General features: G+C 35.8%; 1 protein-coding gene across 12 annotated transcripts in view; it reads left to right on the forward strand.

Annotated features, from left to right (window-relative positions):
• The window catches only part of ANKRD28 (ankyrin repeat domain 28), a 200,663-nt gene that overhangs the window by 162,793 nt on the left and 14,343 nt on the right, over positions 1 to 23,527 (forward strand). For all 12 annotated transcript variants that reach the window (XM_023620897.2, XM_070238115.1, XM_023620895.2 and 9 more), the window contains 11 exons: positions 1,102 to 1,184; positions 2,893 to 2,956; positions 4,471 to 4,539; positions 6,225 to 6,365; positions 11,467 to 11,578; positions 12,957 to 12,983; positions 13,397 to 13,471; positions 16,296 to 16,497; positions 18,991 to 19,078; positions 19,324 to 19,441; positions 20,255 to 20,474. In XM_023620897.2, the coding sequence (XP_023476665.1) occupies positions 1,102 to 1,184; positions 2,893 to 2,956; positions 4,471 to 4,539; positions 6,225 to 6,365; positions 11,467 to 11,578; positions 12,957 to 12,983; positions 13,397 to 13,471; positions 16,296 to 16,497; positions 18,991 to 19,078; positions 19,324 to 19,441; positions 20,255 to 20,474 (1,199 nt within the window). The remainder of the gene's footprint in view (positions 1 to 1,101; positions 1,185 to 2,892; positions 2,957 to 4,470; positions 4,540 to 6,224; positions 6,366 to 11,466; positions 11,579 to 12,956; positions 12,984 to 13,396; positions 13,472 to 16,295; positions 16,498 to 18,990; positions 19,079 to 19,323; positions 19,442 to 20,254; positions 20,475 to 23,527) is intronic.

Raw genomic sequence — 23,527 nt, forward strand, 5'->3', positions numbered from 1 at the left:
CTTGGGCTTTTTCCTTTTTGTGTTGACGATGTGATAGGATAGATTATTTAATATGATTTCATTTGGTAAGCCAGCACAGAGTACTTTTATATTTTTTACCTCAGTTCTTTCTAGATTATAAGTAATAACAGAATTTTGATCAGAGCTTTTCGTTTTTGTGGTTATTATTTTTAATTAAGACTTGAAAAATCTTATATACTGAATACTTTTCTTTTTCATCCAAATAACAGATAGTGGTTTTCCGACTTTGTGCTGCAGCTCAGGGATTCCTTAGTAGCTGCTGCAAAGGATCTCTTGCTCCCCTCCTTTGATCAGAACAGCTCAGTTTTATCTATTTTATATATTAAAGTTTCCATGTAAGATTTTGTTTGAAAGATGGATTCTCTTGCATGCTCTTCAAAAGTAAACACCCTGCTTAAATTGATGTTTATCATTTCTATGTATGTTTTTATTACATTTATATATATTCATTAACATGTTTTAAACTTTCTCTAAATGGTATGCTACTATACACTTTTTTGCAACTTTTCCTTTTTTACATGAAGTTGTTGATTTAGCCATGTAGGTATACATTTGGGCTTTTTTCACATCTCTACAAGCAACTCTAGTTCATTCATTTTATAAAATTTAATTATTGTATAAAGATTTCACAATTTATTCATTCTCCTCATTGACAAACATAATTGCTTCTAGTTTTTTGTTTTACAAAAATTACTCCAGTGAACATTATTGAACATTTTGCCTTGTGGTAGTGATTCTCAGTGATGAGGTGGGGAGAATTTTTGGTTGTCATAATTTGGGGAGGAGGGTCTTACTGGCATCTTGTGTGGATGGAGCCCAGGGATACTGCTAAATATTCTGCCTGTGCAGGATAGCACCCCCCAACACACACACCAAAGTCCGTAATGACAGTAGTGCTGAGGTTGAAAAACTCTACTCTTGGAGGGAAATTGCTAGATAATAAGTTATCCCCACCTTCAGCCTTTTGCCAAATTGCTCTCCAGAGTGTTAGAGATTTTGACTCATCTGATTATCTTTTCACTTTAAGTAGTTTCTTTGTAATTTATGTAAATGATTGTATTTTTCTTGTGTTTGCTTTAGGCGTGGCATACATGGAATGTTCCCCCTCCATTTGGCAGCCTTAAGTGGTTTTTCAGATTGCTGCAGGAAACTTCTTTCTTCTGGTAAGTGGAACCTTCACAGACTGATTCTCCTTTTTTTGTCTCTCCAAACCCTCCCTAATTTTAATACAATCTCTTTATTCTGCTTTTCCAAAATTTCATATAGATATGTCCAAGTGTGGATCTTTTATTAACCCCTCTTAGAAGATATCAAGTCCTGTAATTTTAAGATTCGATGTTCTCTTCAGTTCTGGGAAGGGTTTTATTTTTCCGGTGATTTCTTCCTCACTGTTAGTTGGGGAATAGGATGTGGAATATTTTCTAGAGCAGCTTCTGTTCATTGAATGGTAGTCTTGGATTATCCCTTTATGTCTAGAAGCAAAATATCTCCACTTGCATGCTTGCTTTTTCAGACCCAGTAGCCATTCTATAGTATATTCTAGGTTTGTGAAATTAGTTATGCCATATGTAATTACTATTTTAAAATTCTAGAATCATGGGGGCAGCCCAGTGGCACAGTGGTTAAGTGCGCACATTCCACTTCCATGGCCTGGGGTTCGCCGGTTTGGATCCTGGGTGTGGACATGGCACCACTTGGCAATCCATGCTGTGGCAGGCATCTCACAAATAAAGTAGAGGAAGATGGGCACGGATGTTAGCTCAGGGCCAGTCTTCCTCAGCAAAAAGAGGAGGATTGGCAGCAGATGTTAGCTCAGGGCTAATCTTCCTCAAAAAAAAAAAAGCCAGAATCAGTCAATTTTAAACAAAACAGGATCAACAGCTTTCTATAAATATTACTACAAAACTATGATCCTTATTGAATGTATAGAATTACTAAATATAAAAGATTCTTAACTGATTTTAAGTGATATTCTATTTCTCAGAATGTTAAGAAAGTTGAACAGATTTTGTATATTAAAACTTGTGATTATTGAAAGAATTGTGGGAAAGTTTCAGTGAAAGTGAACATATTTTGAGACAGTTCTGAGTTTTTCCTAATGATATTTTTTAAGTGAGTTAATTCTCTTTTGAGTTTTTTAAAGTACTTGTGTGTCCACAAGTATTCGCATACTTGTTTATCTGTGAAACAGAATTCTAAAATCTCTTCTCAGTGTTAGTAATAATCTACAGGTAGCAAAGTACCTGTGGCTTTTTTTTAAAAAAGCAGCTTTATTAAGGTATAATTCACATACCATAAAATCCACCCATTTAAAATTTATAGTTCAGTGTTTTAGTATATTCGCAGAGGTGTGTAACCATCATAACCATCACTACAATCGATTTTAGAACATTTTCATCCCCCCACAAGAAACCCCATTAGCAGTCATCCCCATTTCCTTCCCTCCAGCACTAAGCAACCACTAATCTATTTTCTGTCTATAAACTTGCCTGTTCTGGACAGTTCATGGAAATGGGATCACCTATGATGTTGTCTTTTGTGACTGGTTTCTTTCACTTAGCAAAATGTTCTCAAAGGTCATCCATGTTGTATCATGTGTCAGTACTTTATTTCTTTGTATTGCTGAATAATATTCCCTTATAGCCTGTGGCTTTTAAACAAATACTTTAGCACTTGTCCTAAAACCCTCAACCCCTTAGAGACAGTTTTTTTTGTAATATTGCACATTATTAATCTATTTTCAATAATTGTGTACCTCTTTGTAATTCATAGTTTTGTTTGAGATGGGGGGGTGACTCGACGTTTCTTGACATAATACTTTAATATAAAGTATCATCTATAGTATAATATAAGATGTATTCATTCTTGTAGGATTTGATATAGATACCCCAGATGATTTTGGCAGGACCTGTCTACATGCAGCTGCAGCTGGAGGGTATGTTAACAAAATTTTTATTTTTTTAAGAAAAAGGTAGCTGGTCAGGGCAGTTTTTCTTATCTCTGTTTCTCTTTATTAGTTCTGGGCTACCACAAAATAGAAAACAAAACATAACAGTAGTGGTTTGGGAGAAGAAAGACTAGAGTGGTAGAAATTGCTTTTTTTAATCTTCCTCCACGTAGGTCATAAACTGTGACTGGGAGAGATAGAACAAACCTAGAAAAGGAAGTATTGCTCCCTGTAAGAGGAAATCATTTTTGAATAAATGGAAGAATATATGTCCTCAAATGAGTGCTTCAAAGCATTGATGTTCTGAGTAATGTTCTGAGAATGTTCTGAGTAATACTAGTATTCTTAGAGAAGATGTTTGGGATTTTTTAATCATAATTTCAGGAAAAAATTGTTGATAGTCTCTGTCTTGCCTCTACTCAGTATTAATATACAGGAAGCGGAAGTTTTCAGATTGAAAGATTTTGGACTAAGTTTTACATATTACTACCAGGGGAAACTAGGCAGTTAGTTTGAATGAACAATGAACTTCAACTAAAACTCTTGGTCTCTGAAGCATGCTGCTAATAATCTAATGTTAGTTATCATTTAGATTCTACATCTATGATAAGCCGTTTAATTCATGATGACTTATCAAAAGGACATTGGCAAGAATTTTATTCCTGTTAATAATTCCTTTAAAATTCCCAGTGGTTTCAGAGGACAAGTCTGCTGAACCAAGACTACCACTAGGCCAGTCTCAGTTTTAGAGATGGGTTGTGAACAAGTGACTAGGTCCTCTTATTCTTCCAAGGTCACCTAAGAACCTTCCAATTAAAACCTAGCTTCCATGTTACTTGCCTACAGAGAGAGGGACAACAGACAGCATGAGTGTCTGATCACTTGGCAGTTAGTTTTCATTGTAACGTAGTAAGTTGATGTTCAGGTTTATAAAAATTAAATTACAGAAATACCCATGCATGTACTATACTCTCCTATAGTTTTTACTAAGGATACATCTAAGTAAGCAATCATAGTATAGGTAAAGATAAGGGAAAGTGGACTTGGGACATTACCTGTGTTCTCAGGTTTGGTTTTGTTTGTTTTTTTTTTTTTAACCCATTTTAGTTTAATTTAGCATTAGAAACCCCTTAAATTTAGGTCATTCAATTATAAGCATTTTGTTTGAAGTTCGTTTTAAAGGTTCCTAAAAACTGTTCAGGAACTCTTTTACAAATGTGAACTTCCTTTTAAATAGTGACGATTCACTTGTCATTTCCTATCCACATGCCAGTATGTATGTACATAACTTTTTATATTCTATTAATTTTAATATTTTATTAAATACTAAATTTAATTTTAATTAAATTAATTTTAATATTTTTTCCTCATAAAATATAAATCATGCAATTTTATTCACTTTATCTTATTTGAAAACATGCTTTTATACTTATTTAAACCTACCAGTTTCATTGTAAAATTACTGACAGTTAGGTCTTCTAACTTTATTTTTCCCTGGATAGGAATTTGGAGTGCCTAAACCTTCTGCTGAATACTGGTGCAGACTTCAACAAAAAGGACAAATTTGGGAGGTAGGATGTGATACAGTTCCTGTGCAGAGCCCAGTTAATGTTATTTACTTAATGGTTTGCTTGACCTTCTCATTAGCTTCTGAGAATTAACTGAATAATTCAGCATCTTTTCCTTGTGGTCATGATTCATTGAGAGGCCCCCCAAAATTGATAACTTCTCAATATTCATTGTCATCCACAATCTTCTTCCACCTGGGCCCCTGCCACTGCCACAGGCTACCAGCCACAGCTTTACCTCACAAGCTCCTTTATACCTCTTGGTATCATTGCTCCTCCTCTCATAATTATTGCTATGGAAATGTAAAACCCCATGGTACCTATCTTCCTTCAAGAAACTCACAAGACCCAGAACTGAGTAGTACAGTTCTCCTCACCCTGCCCCCCAAGTCATTCCTTTCTCAGAGACTCTACTGCCCATATTTGGTTACAGAGCACCAGAAAGAGGGAGGAAATAGGCTACAAATATATATGTAATTTTTCTTTCTCCTCTTCTGTAACCCAACAAACACGCATATACACATACCAACACGTCCACACACACCCCTGAGTATGACCTGAAGGAAAGCACCTGTGAAATGACAGAATCCCTTTGTAGTCACTCAGCCAATCCTCATTCTCATTGTTCAGCCCCAGACCTCGTTATTACTGGCATTTGTGGTAGCAGTACTTAAGGCTGTCATTGTCTACCGAGTCACTTAGAGTAGGAATTGACCCAGAGTGTGTTAAAACCGTACAGGAAAGGACTGAAGGCAATTTAAATTGGTTTGAATAGAGGTTGCAATATGAGCAAAGTTTGAGAGTTGTATCAAAGTGTATGACAAGAAAGGATATGTATGTCAAAATGAAATGTGTGAATGTATTCAGAGCATGTGCTGGGGCCAGTGCAGAAGTAAATAGAATTAGATATAGGAGGGAATCAGAAATGCATGTAAGAAAAGAAAACATAACTATATGACCCCATAATTACTTTGAGGAACAGACTTCTCTCATAAGCCTGCTAATGAAAGAACTAAGGGCCTGCAAAATCAAAAATCACTCTAGCTTTGGAATGCAGTATTTTTATAGCTGATTTGGTTTTATAATTATACTTTAACCCTGCTTATAGTAGTTAATTTGTGACACTTGAAGCATTCTGTACTACAAATAGCAGAGAGGACTTCTGAAGCATGTTCTAAGTTTAGAAGCTTGAAAGTAATTCAGGGTTAATTGCATTTTTTAGAACACTGTTACTGTACTATTATCCAGTAAAGTAATGTTTCCATATTGCTCTTACCCTTTTGTCCTCTACTGAGACATGAACAGAAGCTGTTACCTCTGTACTATGAAACATTTTTATTAGCATAGGGGAAGTTTTGTTAAGTGAAAGTTTTCAAGTTTCTGAGCAGAATGTGAAAGGTATCTGTAATTCACTCAGAAGACTGGAATTGTTACTGTCTGGAGACCATAAAATAATTTAACTCTGTTTCTATCTTATTTCCTGTTCTTAGGGATTCTCTGCCACATTCCTTTTCTCCTCCTAGCTTTCTGTCCAGCCCTCCAACAGACTTAGTATATGGCAGAAATCAATCTCAAGCTCGCTATAAATACAATATTTGTAACTGGGTGGAGTAAGAGTAAACTGTACTCTTGTTTACTTGCGTATGTCCCTGGCTTTTATTTTTCTTATATTAACTTGGGCACAAAAGATCTCCACTGCACTATGCTGCTGCCAACTGCAATTACCAGTGCCTGTTTGCTCTTGTGGGATCAGGAGCAAGTGTGAATGACCTTGATGAAAGAGGATGCACACCCCTGCACTATGCAGCTACGTCAGACACAGATGGCAAGTAAGTATCATGTGGTGAGATTGAAGGATTATTGTTACTATAAACTAGCATCTTCCATATGGTTGGCTATTTTTATTGCAAATTTATATTTCTTTTTTGTACTTTTTGTTGTTGATTATCTTTCCCTGAGTCTCTAGTGTGGGAAATAAATTGGTTTCATAATTATTCCTAAATCATAATTATTGCTACTTATTTCTACTCAGTAACCTGTCTTAATGATTGATCTGGGAGAAAGATACAGATCTCTTTTTGTCTTCCCTGCCCAAAGCACATGTTAATATCACCTCCATGTTTTTTCCATCTGACTTCTCAGAGGCAGTAGCCTTGAGTATATCATAGGCAAAGGAAAAGAGAAGAGCTGTGCGGACAATGCCATCAGATTAGACAGGCATTAGAATACCAGTACCCTTCAGAGATAGAGAGTTTATATTGGCAAGATACCCTTGTAAATTGGTATCCAAAAAGGAAGGAATTGAACTGGCAGAATCTGACATATAGTTCATACTAAATACTGCTTAAATAAGTAAATTAGATAATGGAGTAAGTAAATGTTGGCCAAGAATGACAGAATAAGAACAAAAGAATGAGAAATGTTTAAATTCTTTTATAATTAATAGTCACCTAAAGTTGATCAGACCTGTTTATAGTACCTTAATATCTATTGCCTTCTTGGAAGAAAATAAACTCATGGAGATAAGAAAAGAGATCTTCAGTATCTATGGTATTCCCCATGTGTCTGGGTCAGTGAAGATTAAAAATATCCTTAAGAAAAACAATCATTTCAGAGGAAAGATTTTATAAAGTATACTTCAAGGAAGTTGCATCTAACATAGAAGTATTTCTTTGGTTTTTACTATTTTTTACCCTCAAAATAAAAAGCATAATTTGATGGTATTCACAAATGTTAATTTATTATAAATTCTGTAACTAATTTCAAAGCCATTTCTATAAGTACCACTCTATGTTGGATTTGTGGCTGAAATTCTAATCTTGAAGGCTCTAGTAAAATGTATTTTCTGTTTGGAGGAATATATCACTTTATATAATTTCATATATACCAGAATAATTACATATAAATAGATTTTGGGAGAAGTTAAATTATTTGAAGTATGTTTTTGGATAGTAACTCTTTAAAGAAAATCTCTGATAAAGACTTTGTAAATCAGAAAATGTTTTGTAAACTTGGGTAAGTTTATTTCCCCCCCTGATTTATAGACTTTGTAATTTCAGGATTTGCTTTTATAGATTTTCTTAAAATTACACCTAAAATGACTAGTATCACCATCGATAGTCCTTTACCACTATTCCCACAGACTGGTTATTGGGTGTCGCTCAGAGTGGTCTACATAGATTTCACTGAGAGGTCACACACACAAAAACACACACACACAAGCATAGAGATTACCTTGTGGCCCTCCTGCCCTGAGACAATTACATTGAACCTGAATTCTTATGCAGAAACAAAAGAATAACAATGTTCAACCCATACCATTTGAAAATTTTTGGTTTTATTTAAGCCAGTCTATTTTTCCTCTAGAAGTGTGTATTGCTAAAGTGAATTAAATCATCAGATTTCTTACCTAATTAAACTGTTTTGAGCAATAGGCTAGGGATATTTATTATTTAAACACTCAATTCTCAGTATCTACACCAAGCAGCCTGATATACTAGAAAGAATGTGAGCTTTGAGATCTGAAGGACCCAGGTTAAATCTTGGGGTCTCCATATTATACCTCTTTGAGCCTGAGCAAGTAATTGCTAAGCAAAAACTTCTTCATCTGTGAAAATTAGAATGAAACCTACTTCTTAGAATTCTGGGGGAAACTGAGATCGTGTATAAAAGAATCTAGCACTGTTTCTTGGAGCCTCAGTTTCTTATTTTTAAAGTATCAGAATCCCAGAAATTCTGTCTAAATGCCATCATTAATTGACTCAGTGATTTGTACCCCGGGAACCTTCAGGAAGCTGTAAGCCATAGTGACCATTTCAGGGTACCAGAGGTATCCTTTCACTTAGTGATTGTTTTGGAGGCTTAAATAGTAGCATTAAAGCATTGATCTATTTTTCTAAATTCCAAAGATTTAATTCCCTGGAATTGGTTGGATAATAAAAGAACCTGGCATAATTAATTCATACTTCTGCCAAAGCAAGAGTGAAATATTTAACAAATTCCCCAAAGCTTCATATTACTATTATTCAATAATGTATTTGTTGGTTTCATTTTTTAATGATTGTTTACTAATCTCCTGTCAGCATTCCCAAGGAAAGTTATTTTTATTTTGGAATTTTTGTGACATTGGTTTTCTGCTATTCAGAAGTGACATAAATAATTATAATTCTTCTCTACCTTATGTGTCTCTGTTCTCACTTCCAGTAAATATTGGAAAAATACATGAAATCTTTCTTGATTCATTCTACGCATTCTGCTAGTCACCCCCATCATCCTGATGCCCACATTCTCTATAGACAGTCATGACTCAGCAAACAAATACACAGTTACTATCACAAGAAACATATTAAATGTATTAAACATTAATAAAATTCTCTTTGCCAGTTGAAGAGAAATAGAGCTGGCTTTTGAGCAAGATGAATCTCCCCCCTGCCCATGTGGTGTGTGTGAGAGAAGGAGAAGACTGGGGGTTGTTTTTTATGATTATATATAAGAAAGAAATCCTCCTCATGACTGGAGGAATTTTATCACTCTAAGTTGAAGGAATTTTATCACCATAAATCAATTCTTTGTTTTGTTACAGGAGACCAATCATCAGAGTAATATGAATATAAAAAAATTAAATAATGTGATTTGATAAGAACTGCTACATGTACAACAGTTAAATTATTTCAGATCATTTCATGCTGTGTGCTTAGAACTAGGCACTGTAAATAATGCTTTGAGACATGTTCTCCTACTTTAGAAAGTGAACATGAACTTACCTACTTGTTTTGCTTTCCTTAAATAAATCTGTTTTTCAGTACTCATGTATCAGCAAGTTATCTTAAAATAGGTTGTTCCACTGATAGCGTCTGTCTTGTATTCAGGTCTCAGTAAGGAGAACTATTTCTGTTTTATCACTCACATTTAGAGAATTTGATTCAAAATAAAAAGAATATACCTTTCAGTGAAATGTTTGTGCCCGTAAAGCAGTGAGACTGTTTTCCAACCCTGAAGGTCTTTTCTCCATCCCAGTGACCTCTGGGTTAGGCATCAAGGAAGACTGTATACAAAGAGTTTACACATTCCTGAAACACTTCTTGAAGTGCCTTCAGAGCTAGTTTATGAACACCAAAAAACACTAGTCTTGAAATCAGATTTGGGTCTTTCTCCTTTTTTTTCTTTTCTGCTGAGGAAGATTGAACCTGAGCTAACTTCTGTTGCCAATCTTCCTCTTTTTGCTTCAGGAAGATTAGCCCTGAGCTAACATGTGAGCCAGTCTTCCACTACTTTGTATGTGGGTCACCACCACAGTATGGCTGCCAATCAGTGGTATAGGTCTGCACCTGGAAACTGAACTTGGGCTGCTGAAGCAGAACATGCAGAACTTAACCACTAGACCATGGGGCCAGCCTCGATTTGGGTCTTTTGGGTCATAGTTATACCCAGTTCACAATCTTTGATAATTTTAGCTGTTCAGAAATATCAAAGTCCCACCTTAAAAGGATGAACTTTTGCTACCATTACCATTCAGGATATTACAATAAGTATAGATTTTGCAAGCAATTCCTAAGAGATCTAAAGGATTTTGAGCAATTCACCATTAAAGAAATGTGTTGGCATTGAATAGAATCGCCCTCACATATATACGTGATAGAGTTACTAGAAGATCAGTTACACTGCTTCAGAGTTCCTTTTCATTTGGTGTTTTTGTTTTTGTTTGTTTTTTGTGAGGAAGATTCACCCTGAGCTAACATCCAATGCCAATCCCCCTCTTTTTTTTGGCTTGAGGAAGATTAGCCCTGAGCTAACATCTGTGCCCGTCTTCCTCTACTTTGTATGTGGGATGCCTCCACAGCATGGCTGATGAGTGGAGTAGGTCCACACCTGGGATCCAGACCCATGAACCCCAAGCCACCAAAGTGGAGCACGTGGAACTTTAACCACTTGGCCACAGGGCCAGCCCTTTCATTTGTTTTTATATAACTTCAGTATGTTTTTAGAAACTTGAATTTTTAACAAGGAGTATTTGATTATAGATTTTTTTTCTCTCTAGTAGTAGAATTAATATTTAGTTATACATATTGCAACGTTAGACAAAGTATGACTGAATAATTGTGGACTTGGAATATGAGCATAAATGGATTTTACTTTATTCGGTCAGATTGCTACCCCCATCTATCAAATGAATAGAGAGAGGCAGTTTCACCATAAAGGTGAAATGATTTGCCCAAGATCACTGGTATCAAACTAGCTCTAGAGACAAATCTTTTAATTTCTAATTCAGTACTGGTTTTTTTGCTACAATAATAATATTTATTGACATTATAACAAATTGTGAACCTCCCAGGGCCTTTTAAAATTATTTTCTTCATATTTTAATAGCACAGGAATACATCTCCCATGGGAAGGTCTTTCTTGTTAACTGCATACCACTTTTACAGTGTTTACACACTTCTCAGTCATCTAATTCAAGATCATTAAATTCTGACCTCGATATTTTGAGATTTCTTTTCACCTCCTTTTTTGAGCTTCCTAATGAGATGCTGTACTCACTGTGTGTTCCAGGTAGGTAAACAATAATGTTGCCAACACCGGATGCTCACTTCCACCACTAGGAATTTAATTCTATCAGACATTGTTTGAGTGGAGTACAGGGTGCCATAGATATTGACTGTAAAAAACAGCCTTTGTGTATTTTAAGCTCCCTGACAGGCTTTGTAGTGTCCACTTTGAACGAAGGATTCTCTTATGAACATTTTGTTTGTATTTTTAGGATGCTTGCAGTCAATGTCATTTCTGTTACAAATATATATTGTATAGATATATTTATGATTTTTACATTACTCACGTGTAAGAAAAATCATCAGTTTTTAGTTTTAGTCTCTGTTTTTATCATTGGTGAAAATGTAGGATGTAGAATTTTGAATATATTGTTATTATATATAGGTGCCTGGAATACTTACTAAGAAATGATGCAAATCCAGGGATCCGGGACAAGCAGGGATACAATGCAGTTCATTATTCAGCTGCTTATGGTCACCGTCTATGTCTTCAGCTGGTAAGATTCCTGAATTCTTGTGGAAGGACTAGTGTGAGTTTCTATTCTAATAATGTAATGAAAATGAGAATAAATGAATCAAGAAACAAATTCTGTTGTTTTTTAACATTTTTAGATTCCATGTACCTCTTAAATTCATACTTGCCTTATAAGAGCTCTCTCATTCCCTTTTCCCTTTCAAAAAGAAAGGAGAAAGGAGAAAATTAGATCTCTAGAGGGGGCTCTTTATGTCCTTCCCTTATATTACCCCATGTCTATGTAGCGTTTACTTCTTTGCCCCTTTAAATAAATGTTTTCCACAAGTTTCTAAAGAACTGTAACCTGGTCTTATATGAGAAATAAATGTCCCTGTGAAAGGTAGGTTATCCCCATATGTTTAGGGAATTCTGAAATGCCCATTCTTTTAACAGTCTCTCCTGATAAGAGAGACTCTACTTCTGCAAAGGAACTTTTGATTTCAACTGTGGTCTCATTCTTGAATATACACACCATTGACTGCACTTTGCCAAATAGTAAGGGACAAGTTAAAAGATTCTCAAGTGTGTAACAGATGTTTCAGGTTTAGGGTTTCTTCATTTAGACATACTTTATAAATTATTATTAAGTGTGGCTTCCCTTCAAGGGGAAATAAAATTCACGGATAGGTGCTGGGCCCAAGGCCTAGTGGTTAAGTTCGTGTGCTCTGCTTCAGCCGCCTGGGTTTTGCCAGTTCGGATCCTGGGCGCAGACATGGCACTGCTCGTCAGGCCATGCTGAGGCGGCATCCCACATGCCACAACTAGAAGGATCTACAACTAGAATGTACGTCTGTGTGCTAGGGGACTTTGTTGAGAAGAAGAAGGAAAAAAAATTTAAAGAGAGTGGGTATAAAAGATAGAAAAAGGGGGTGGCCTGGTGGCACAGCGGTTACATTCTCACGTTCCACTTTGGTGGCCCCGGGTTCACCAGTTCGGATCCCGGGTGTGGACATGGCGCCGCTTGGCAAAAGCCGTGCTGTGGTAGGCATCCCACGCGTAAAGCAGAGGAAGATGGGCATGGATGTTAACTCAGGGCTAATCTTCCTCAAAAAAAAAAAAAATGTAGAAAAAGGAGGTTGACATATTTAATGTGGCATTTAGAACTCTGCCAAAGAAATAACAGACATTTCCGTAGGTTATTATTGTATCTTTAGACTAAAGTCTTAGACTTGTGTATATAGATTTGTGCTATTATACAATTGTTTATTTAAAAGACTTAATTTTTGGAGGCAAAGGAAGCACAGTTTCAGAATAGATTTAACAAAGCCCTATGTAAATAGAGAACTGTAGCTAACAGTTACGTCTTCAATACATATGAATACTTCCTAAACTAATTATTTTTATTTTAAATTTTATTTCAGATTGCAAGTGAAACTCCTTTAGATGTTGTAAGTATTAGTCAGTTTTCCCCCTATTATTCAGAGTATTATAATTACTTATTTGCTCTCACTAGAGCTGAAGCCTGGTTTACACATTCCCGGGCACAAAGGTAGTAACAGAAATCATGTATGCAAGGGGAGGGCCGGTTCTTACTTGGTGGTAATGAAATAGCATTTCCCTCAAGCTCTTAGTTTATACTCACTCAGTTTATACTCCCTTACCACATTTTCAGGATGATCTGTTCTATGAGCTTGCTGGGTTTAGGTTTCATAATATAATGGTCTGGGATTTTTAAATTCATATTCAAGTATCAGTTTATACTCTAAAATGGATTTGAACTTAGGGGACAGGGAGTGGGAATAACAACTGTAATATACCTAAAAGTACCATTTCTGACATTTAAAATGCTTTTCTTCCTCAGTTAATGGAAACCTCAGGAACAGACATGCTGAGTGATTCAGACAATAGAGCAACAATAAGCCCTTTACACTTGGCTGTGAGTACTGCCTTCACAGCCAACGTGATGGCTGGTTTACTGAAAATACCTCATATCTGTTTGTGTCGACTCAAACAAGTACCCAGAACTTTACGAACTTTTTTAATTCAGAGAGTTCTTGAGTGTACTTTTGTTATGTTTTGTTTTTAAAAACATCAACAACAATGGTCTTTGGGCTTCCCCCCAGACCTACTCTAAGGGAGAGAATATACCTGTGATGTGAATTTAAAAATACATTCCTAGTGGAATGACTTCTCACTTGCTAAGCAGAGGGTGTAAGAACTATAATTTCTGTGATATTTATACAACTTGTTGCTTACTTTGTGATCTTGGTGTTCTAACTAGGTGTGCTAGTTGGTTTCAATTGCTCATGCTATAGGATTTGGCTACTTGATCTGTAATGTCCCTTCTAGCTTAAGATGCCTCTGAATTTTTCCTCTTAATGTCAGTCACTAAGAGGAGAAGGTTAGCAGAGAGAGAGTGTGCCAATTCTTTAAGTCAGATATGGGAATGAATTATCTTAGGAAAATTCAGGCAGAGCCCAATCTAGTTCTTTCTGTGCTGAAAAAAGAATTTATTTTTGAAACAAAGCATGTTACAGTTGCAGGGGGAAACTGAGAATCAGGAGACCTGGGTACTATCACTAGCTGTTTGTGAACCCTCTGATGTTAAGTACAGTAAAATGCTTATAAGGGTCTATACTTAACGTGGATCACTACAAGTTCAGCCAACCATTTAACTGTTTCTTCTCATGCGTACTATTTTTTATCTTCATGTTCTCCCTGCATATTTTCTAACACTGACATACATACATTGAATTTTCTGCTTTGTCCTTCTGCCCCTTTTTCCCCACTAGTACTTCCTCCTTTGTTCCAAATAGCTAAGAAAGCATGCTGAAACTTCCTGCTTCCTTGCTCTTTGGGTCTTTGGAAATACTATCTACTCTCCCAGACTTGCATAGTAGATAAGTCATCTGAAAGGGCAAAGCCAGCATGGGGAAAAATAGCCATTTTACTATTGGTGGCAAGAAGTGAAGTCTGAGCAGATGACTAGGCAATTCTTGGTCGTCATCATCATTCTTATAATAATAGCACTGTCATTTCTTGAGCACTTACTAGGTGCCAGACTCAGCGCTTTTCCAAGTTTTCGAATGTCTTATCTCAAAAACTATAGTTTTTTATGTTTTTTTACTCCATGGTTATTGTGAACAGTGCTGCTGTGAACATGGGTGTGCCAAATAGTGTTTTTAAGCTGAAATGGAAATAATTTTATAATTTAGTAATTAGGTTCAATGAAATGTGATTAGACCACCACTTTTGAATTTTGTATACATCTCTGGGAGGTTTTCAGAAATTACTTGAAGTGATTCTTTTTTCCTTCCAAACTCTGCCAATCTGGGACAGCTTGATGCAGTTGAAACAGACTAGCTTGACTCTTAAGGGAACTGATCTTGGTTTCTGTCTTCGTACATACTATGCATGCAAGTTCCTTGTCTCCGTCCTATAAAAGAACATCACGAGGGGAAGACCCCTGTAGCAAATCATCATGGCTCCTAGTCATCCTTATTTTCTCTCTTCTTTGTATACGATCTTCTGCATATACTGTGTTTCTCAAAGTTCACTCTTTTAGTAGCGTAATTTCATTGACCTGGTATTGAGGAACAAGATTAGATGTGATCCTGGGATGTAGAGTTCAGTGATCTCCAGTCACGTTAATCTTTGAAATAGTCAAGTTTGTAGGTAGTCAGAAACATCAAAGAAAGCAGTAAGGCCTAGACCAGCGTTACCTCTTGCTGGTACCTTCTGACATTTTCCACAAGAAATGGCTTTACAACCCTTTGATGCAGTGAGGGGCCCTCTTCTAGCTAAGTATCGTTTTTCAGATTAGGTGCAAGTGAGATTTAGCTCAGGTATGGTAGAATTTTACAATTTTCAATTCTCAATGAAAGTTCACATGTGATAATTTACCAGCCTGCTAGGCTGTCGGTCTGAATGGTATTAGAAAATGACTTGTAAAAGTCACTTAGCTACAAAGTGTTGGAATGAGTAAACTAGAGAAAACATTCCTTTCATGCCAGAACTATGTTTTGTTATTGCTTTATGTCCTGCTCAGCATCTAGTCCAATGAGAATAATAGGTGTTCTGTTGACATGTTGGTTTTTGAAATGAATTATTTAGAAAGCCCCTTTATGAGACTGTAAAGAACGGGGCTTCAGTCTGACAGATCTTTCATTCTTGCTCTGTTGTACAGCTAGGACAGTGCCTGGCATATGGCAGTTATTCAGGCATGGCTCAGTCTAAGTATTTTCGTGCTAAGAGAAATGCTTATTTTTGAGATACAGCGTATTATGGGGTGGAGGTAGTCATTTTAATTTGAAGACTCAAGTACTAGCTTAACTTCAGTTGCTGGCTGTCTCTACAATTTAAGTAAAGTAAAATTGTATCAGAGAGTTAAGTGGAGCACTGACCTGTAATTAAGAACACAGGCTTTGGAATCACAGACTTAGAATGAAAGCTTTCATTGAATCCATGTCATATATCCATTGACTATCTGCTGTGAACCAGACATTGTATACTCATGAAAAGATCACCTGTCATTTGAACTTTCATTATTTGCAGAATACCCATTCTCTAATACTATAGCCTACTATTTTGATTATTAAAAAAAATTATAGTTAACTTTCTAAATTCTCAACACAGAAGTTTGGATTATCTCAAATATAATAATAATGTGAAGACAAGTTTGCTTCTTTGTGTTTTCCAAGGAATTTTGGAAGTCAGCTTAAATATGTATTTTTTAAATTTATATTTTTATTTATTCCTAGGCCTATCATGGTCACCATCAAGCACTGGAAGTATTGGTACAGTCTTTGTTAGATCTTGATGTGAGAAATAGTAGTGGAAGAACACCCTTAGATCTTGCAGCATTTAAGGGCCATGTTGAATGTGTGGATGTACTCATTAATCAGGGAGCCTCAATCTTAGTAAAAGATTATATTTTGAAGCGAACGCCTATACATGCAGCAGGTATGTCAAATATGCATAACTTTATTTACCACTTTCCAATAATACTCTTTCAATTTCTTACATATTAACTCTTGGTAATTGTTTTAACAATTTTGACTTTAAAAGGTTGAATGATTCTACTCTCAGGGGGGAAAAGGCCAACAGCAAGATTACAATCACTTTAAAAAATTATCATCTGCCTTAGAAATTGGGTATATGTAACAGTCTAACTTCTGAAGTACTGTATCAACAAAACAATGTAATATTTTTTACTTGTTTTTCATAGAAATTATTCTGGATTAGTATGTGTTTTCATTTAACAATTGATAAACATTTTGACTTACTGTACCAGGGTACTACGTTAAACATCTCTTTAGACAGGCGTTATAGAACACCTACTTTATGCAAGAACTACTTCATGAGGTAATTTTGTGATATGGTAGATGTGTGAAAATGCAAAAGTATGTAACCATATCATTGTGATGACTTGGTACCAGCTGTGTATCACTAGCAGATGCATATTCACAACTCTCTACAGGAATTACTACAAGGCAGTGTTCATTTTAAATAACCAAGACTGGTAAACTTGAAGAAATCCTGGCCAAGTATTTTTGTCATTCCCAGTAGGCCATCTTTATATGATTAGATTCATTTTACTTGGTCTGTGTTTATAGAGTAATCCTTAAGGACACGTTTGAATACAGGTCTTGGGCTTTGCTTCTAGTCCTTTGGGAAACTTGCATTTTAGAAGACTATAGGTAACACCCACTGTTGCTCCAGAGCATCATTTGATAAACTGTCAGATATTCAAGCAGGGCTCAAAGACAAAAATTTTAATAATGTATTAAAACTCCTAATAAACGTATATATGTATAAACTCATGGTAAAAATAAGTCAAAATACTATTATTTTCGATTATCTTATTCTGGACAAGTGTGAAGTTATATATAATTCTGCAACTTGAAAAATCATATTGCAAGCACAGATCATTTGTAGAGCTCATTTAAAACTTTCATGGAGTGTCTGCACTCTTAATAAGTTTTAAACCAAGACACTAGCCAGTCCCTCAGAAGTGGCTAACCAGTGCCATGTAGTCTATAAATTCTATCTGCTGAAAGAGCTCCAGGCTGCTGTTAACACCTACCTATTCAATAAATACAAGCCTTGGTTCTATAGATGCCTCTCAGATTTGGAGATTTGCTAAGGAATCGTGAAAAAAACAGTGAGATTTTTTTTCTGGAAGTGAAACAGTCTTTTCCCACAGTGATGTTATGCTTGATGTTTTGGATATTGAAGTCAGATGACACAAAAAGTCATCAGTAGCTGCTGTGTGCTGAGTGTAAGTGAATCCATTAAAAAAGAATGATGGGCCAAACTGAATTCTTTGCAGCATCCCCAGGAGGGATGCTTCAGTGACATTGTTATTGGTTATTATGAGAGCTGCTGACAGAGTGCAATAAACAGGTTGGAGGTGAGGGCGTGATTCTGAGCCACAAGTCTTAATTAATAACTATTAGAATTTAATGGAACTATTAGAAGGTGCTATAGAATATTAGGCACCTAGCTTGCTTTCATTAGTTTTATCATCTTTTAGTTAGGAAGAATAGTGATAATGATCCTTTCTGCATTATTATGTGGCTTAGATATTTCTTTAAACTTCTGGGCAGGACCTGAATTTTGTGGAGGATTTAGCTTACCTTAAAAGCTTTACTATTTTCTTTAGGGCACTTCTACTTAGGCCATTGCTCATTTTATGTAAATAGACATAGAAATACATTCTATAGATAAATCATTTTTCTTTTATTGTATATGCGTCAGTTGGAAATCTTTCGTAGGACCTGACTAAAAGATGGCTTACATGACAGGGGTTTAGACTCTCACATAAAATGTCCAGAGGCAGAGTCGATTCCACGGTGCTTCATCCAGCAACAGTGTCACAGCTCTGAAAGATTCTCTGTTATTCTCTTGCCTTTGCACTCTTGCACTCATGTCATAGAATGGCTACTGCTTCTTTATAGGATTACATCTAAAATCAGGAAAGAAGGAGTACTTTTCATTATCAGAGATAAAAATATTTCCCAGAGGCCTTCCAGACTTCTTAACATCTCAGTGGTCAGAACTGGACCGATATTCACCTTGAAAGTAATCATTGGCAAAGGAGAACGGAATTGTTGTGATTGACTTGGTCTAATCATGATTTTGTCCCTTAGCTAGAGGCAGACCACCCTCCCTGACCACACTGCCACCACCAGAGAGCTAAATAAAATGAGCATTTTGTTAGCAGGGCAGATGATGAAGGATGGCTGAGGCCACAACTTACCATGAAAAATTTATATCCATTCAGTTTTATCAACAAAGGCAATAGGAACCTTTGTATCTACGGATATTTTTTTTTCTTACCTATTCAATTCAATGAAACTATACCAAAATTATATCTAAGGAAATGTGCTCTAAGACGGACATTCTCTATTTTATTGTAATGTATTACTGAAATTTTAAAATACCACTTTACAGCAACAAATGGTCATTCAGAATGCTTACGGCTACTAATAGGAAATGCAGAACCGCAGAATGCAGTAGATATTCAAGATGGAAATGGACAGTAAGTTGAAAATTTTTTATATTATTTTTAGGATATTTGTTAATCTTCATACTTTTGCCCCTATTTTAGTAAGTCTGTCATAGTTTATAACTGAGTAGTATGAAATACAGCTTTTAATTTAAGTATACTTTAAAGTTGTGTCACAGAAAGGCTTGTTTAGAAAGCAGGCCAGCATACTGTTTAGTTGTTTTTCATCGAGTGTAGTCTTAGGTGGTAACACTGAACCTATTCCCATTGTTGCTCAGGACTCCTCTGATGCTGTCTGTTCTCAACGGGCACACAGATTGTGTTTACTCCCTGCTGAACAAAGGAGCAAATGTAGATGCCAAAGATAAATGGGGAAGGACAGCGCTGCATAGAGGGGTAAGCAAAATATTCCCACTTCCTTTCAGAAAGTTTTTATGACCTCGTTTTACCTAAGAACTAGGCTAGGTTTATTTTTGTTCATTAAATTTTTAGCAAATAATCTTTACTGTTTCTTTCACTATCTTACTTTTTGAACACTAATTTTTTTTTTCTAAGCAATTTTTTTTTTTAAAGATTTTATTTTTTTTCTTTTTCTCCCCAAAGCCCCCCAGTACATAGTTGTATATTCTTCGTTGTGGGTCCTTCTAGTTGTGGCATGTGGGACGCTGCCTCAGCGTGGTTTGATGAGCTGTGCTGTGTCCGTGCCCAGGATTTGAACCAACGAAACACCGGGCCACCTGCAGTGGAGCGTGCGAACTTAACCACTCGGCCACAGGGCCAGCCCCAATGAACACTAATTTTAAACAGTTACAAAGCACAACTTAATCCAGAGAACAATAATATTAAAACAAAATTTTAAAACCCAAAAACCTTGAGTAGAGTTAATGTCAGTTTTACTTTTTTCCGTTATCACAACTATTTTCTTACACGTTTTTGTCTTAACTTTTTTCACTTTTGAAATATTATTTTTATTGAATTGTTAGGTTCCTCTATTCCTGTTTTTCATACTACTTGTATTTTGACAAAGTTACTGCTTTAACTAAATTTTTAAGCCATTTCCAACAAAAATACTGAACTACTCAAAAATGATGAGTGCCTTGATTGGAAGGATATGGGGAATATGGACTTTAAACATTTTTAATTAGCTATAATTGGCACATAGTGTCCAATATAATATATTCAACTACATGCAAATAATTTTTCTTTCAGGCAGTTACAGGCCATGAAGAATGTGTAGATGCATTACTTCAACATGGTGCTAAGTGCTTATTTCGGGATAGCAGGGGCCGGACACCTATACACTTGTCAGCTGCTTGTGGTCACATTGGTGTTCTTGGAGCCCTTCTGCAGTCGGCAGCATCTGTGGATGCAAATCCAGCCATAGCAGACAATCATGGATATACAGCACTTCACTGGGCTTGCTACAATGGTTAAGTATACAGATACAAATGTACATTAAATGCCTGTTATTTACCAAGCAGAGACAACTAACTATAAAACATTCTGATATTCATGAGAATGATGTATTTATAAGGCAAAGTTTAAGATTAGTAGGAAGCCTAGGAATAATCTATGTTATTATAGCTTACTCCTATCCCTTATCATGCTAAAGCCAAGACACTAGTTGTCAAAGATGTTTTGAGGTAAGCTATCACTAAGTTTGAAAGTTTTCTCAGATCTTTGCTTCAAGTATTTTGCGTTTTTAAGGTACTTTTATAATGTTTCCAGTGTCTTTTATATAATGTATGCTTGTATTTTGATTATGTTCTTTTACTTTCTAAATGCACTTGTATTAAGAAAAAATGGCAAAAGTAGGAGAAACAATGAAAATACATCTCATTCTAAACTGAAATCTGTGTATATTTTCTGAGCACATTGCAAAGTAAGATCCTTTGTATCAACAGTAACATGTATGCTCACCATTTTAAGGGAATAAAATCCTAGCAGATCATAGAAATAGAAACTTCAGGAAGTTAGAAACTCTATGGGTAAGTTAACTTTGCTGCATGATTAGAACAGACTGCCTCTCAGCTTCCTAGAGGCTCACGGTCACAGTTAGGCCCAGTCCTGTTATGGGTGGGCTCACTAGAGGTCACTCAGAGAATTATAAAGGTACTTTTAAGGTTGTAGATGTTAAAAATGGATTTGAGCTTATGAAAGTCACTGATTAAAATAATTTAAGTAATGAGGCATGTTGAGAGATGTTAATTTTTTCCTTGTGTAGGGCCATGTATTTGATCATCTTAGAAAACATTCAGGTATGTTATAGACAGTATAAACATCAGTCCTGTCAAAGTTTGTGCTTAGGGCTTTAGCAGGAATATGAGGGGGTTTTTAAAATTTGTTATGAATTTTGATGCAGCTTTCAGATTAATATTAGCTGTGAGAGCATATCTTCAAAACTCGTTCTAACACAGTTCTAGCAACTTCATCTCAAAATGTAAAGAAAATATAAATTGCCTCTTTATATAAATATCCACTTATTTAAAGAAATAAGTATAGTATCTGTTTTAAAATTCATCTGAGTGCCTTCCCACAGAGTTGAGGTTTCAATCTTTCTATAATATGCTGCTTCATGGTTTTTTCACTGGAAGCCATTTTGCCAAATAATGTTGAGTTACTGTGAAAGAGGAGAAATCTGAAGCGTGCAAAATTATACTTTAATTAAATGTTTTCATAAGTATTTTCTAGATGCAAAATTTCAATTTTTATGTTAATCCTTGTGCCAGAATTGAGAGTTATATTCTTTGGCTTTAAGAAAGTTTTGGTCTCTTCTTGAAGATTGTCCTGTGATTACTATTAGTCATCCTTCAGCTCTGAGTACTGATAGTACCATAAAAACCTGGAATCGTTTTAAACATATTACTAAGTCAAAAAGCTTAGTTTAGCCAGTTTCATTTTTACTACCTCAGATTCTTAGCCAGAACAGTTTTGAGAACTGTAAGACCTTTGGATTTCAACTTTTTTTCCTTTTTCAACTCACTAATATGGTATTTCATGAGTATAGTGAAGTGGCCAAAGATTAGTCCTAAGTCAAAGAAGATACTATATTTTGCCATTGAAATTTGGTGGGGTTTTCTTGGGTTTTTTTTTTAAAGATTTTATTTTTTTCCTTTTTCTCCCCAAAGCCCCCCGGTACATAGTGTATATTCTTCATTGTGGGTCCTTCTAGTTGTGGCATGTAGGACGCTGCCTCAGCGTGGTTTGATGAGCAGTGCCATGTCCTCGCCCAGGATTCGAACCAACAAAACACTGGGCCGCCTGCAGCGGAGTGCGTGAACTTAACCACTCGGCCACAGGGCCAGCCCCGAAGTTTGGTCTGTTTTTATAACGTAACTTGACATTTTACAAGTGGAAGAAAAACTGAAAACATGTAATATAGAGTTGGAAAACATCCACAGATGGGAATTTTGTTTGTTTAAGAAGTCAGTGAGATAAAACTGTTTTGAAGAAGACCTTTATTCCTTGTTTTTTTTTTTTTTTTCACTGTATCAGTGAGAATTAAACATTGGGAAAATCACACAGTAAGGCATTTTTCCTCAGGTGGAGCATTTGGTTGTAAATATACTGCTGTAACTTTCATTTGGAGAGTTGCCGTCTTCTGTAACATTCCTTATCAGGTCTTTATGGAGAACACTTTTTGCCTGCAGTGAGTTCCTCCTCTATCACTGCTGAAGTTAGACTCTTTAAGCACGGTTGGTACAAGAGACAAAATTTTGCACGAACTACATGCCTGGTTGCCATTTAGAGATCATAACAGATGTGTCTAATTTCCAGACTGTAGAAAACTTGTGATGATGCTGAATTGAACTGGAAGGAATTACAAGTGTGTTGGCTGTATGCAATAAGAGACTATACAGGCAGTCTAAAATTAATACCATGTGTATAGCCAAAAGTCTGTTTTATAATTTAGCATTCTGAGAGTAAAATATGTAAAATGGTTTTACTTTGACTAGTAATTATTGTGTGACTGAAAAGAAAATTGAAAGCACTCCAACAGAACAGAAAAGAACCTTTCTTTCAAAAGTAAAATGGAGTAATGACAAAATTTTGGAAAAGAACTGGTTTTACATACTAAACTTTAAAATTCAAATTTTCAGTCTATATAGTCATTCTGTCACAGAACTTGAGTGAGTACTTACGTTATCTCACATGTTCCTTTTAAAAATTTATCAACTTTTACAAAGCTCTAAGCATCCTCAGTATATCCCTCTGAAACATGAAGAGACTAGTTTTATTATTCTTTCATAACTAGGACACAGTGAAGAGTTTGTAGCTTGATATGACTCAGTAGTTGATTGCTGGAGGTAATCAAAAGCCCCAGGACTCCCTTTTTGCAGTCTGCAATCTGCTCAGTGATTCTCAAACCTTTCAGTCTCAGGACCTGTGGGTTATAGCTGTTAAGAGTTACTATATTAGAAATTAGAACTGTCGAGTTTAAGGATATTTATTAATTTATTTTAAAATAATCTACTCCGTTCT

This window comes from Equus caballus, chromosome 16 (genome assembly GCF_041296265.1).
Source record: "Equus caballus isolate H_3958 breed thoroughbred chromosome 16, TB-T2T, whole genome shotgun sequence".
NCBI lineage: Eukaryota > Metazoa > Chordata > Mammalia > Perissodactyla > Equidae > Equus > Equus caballus.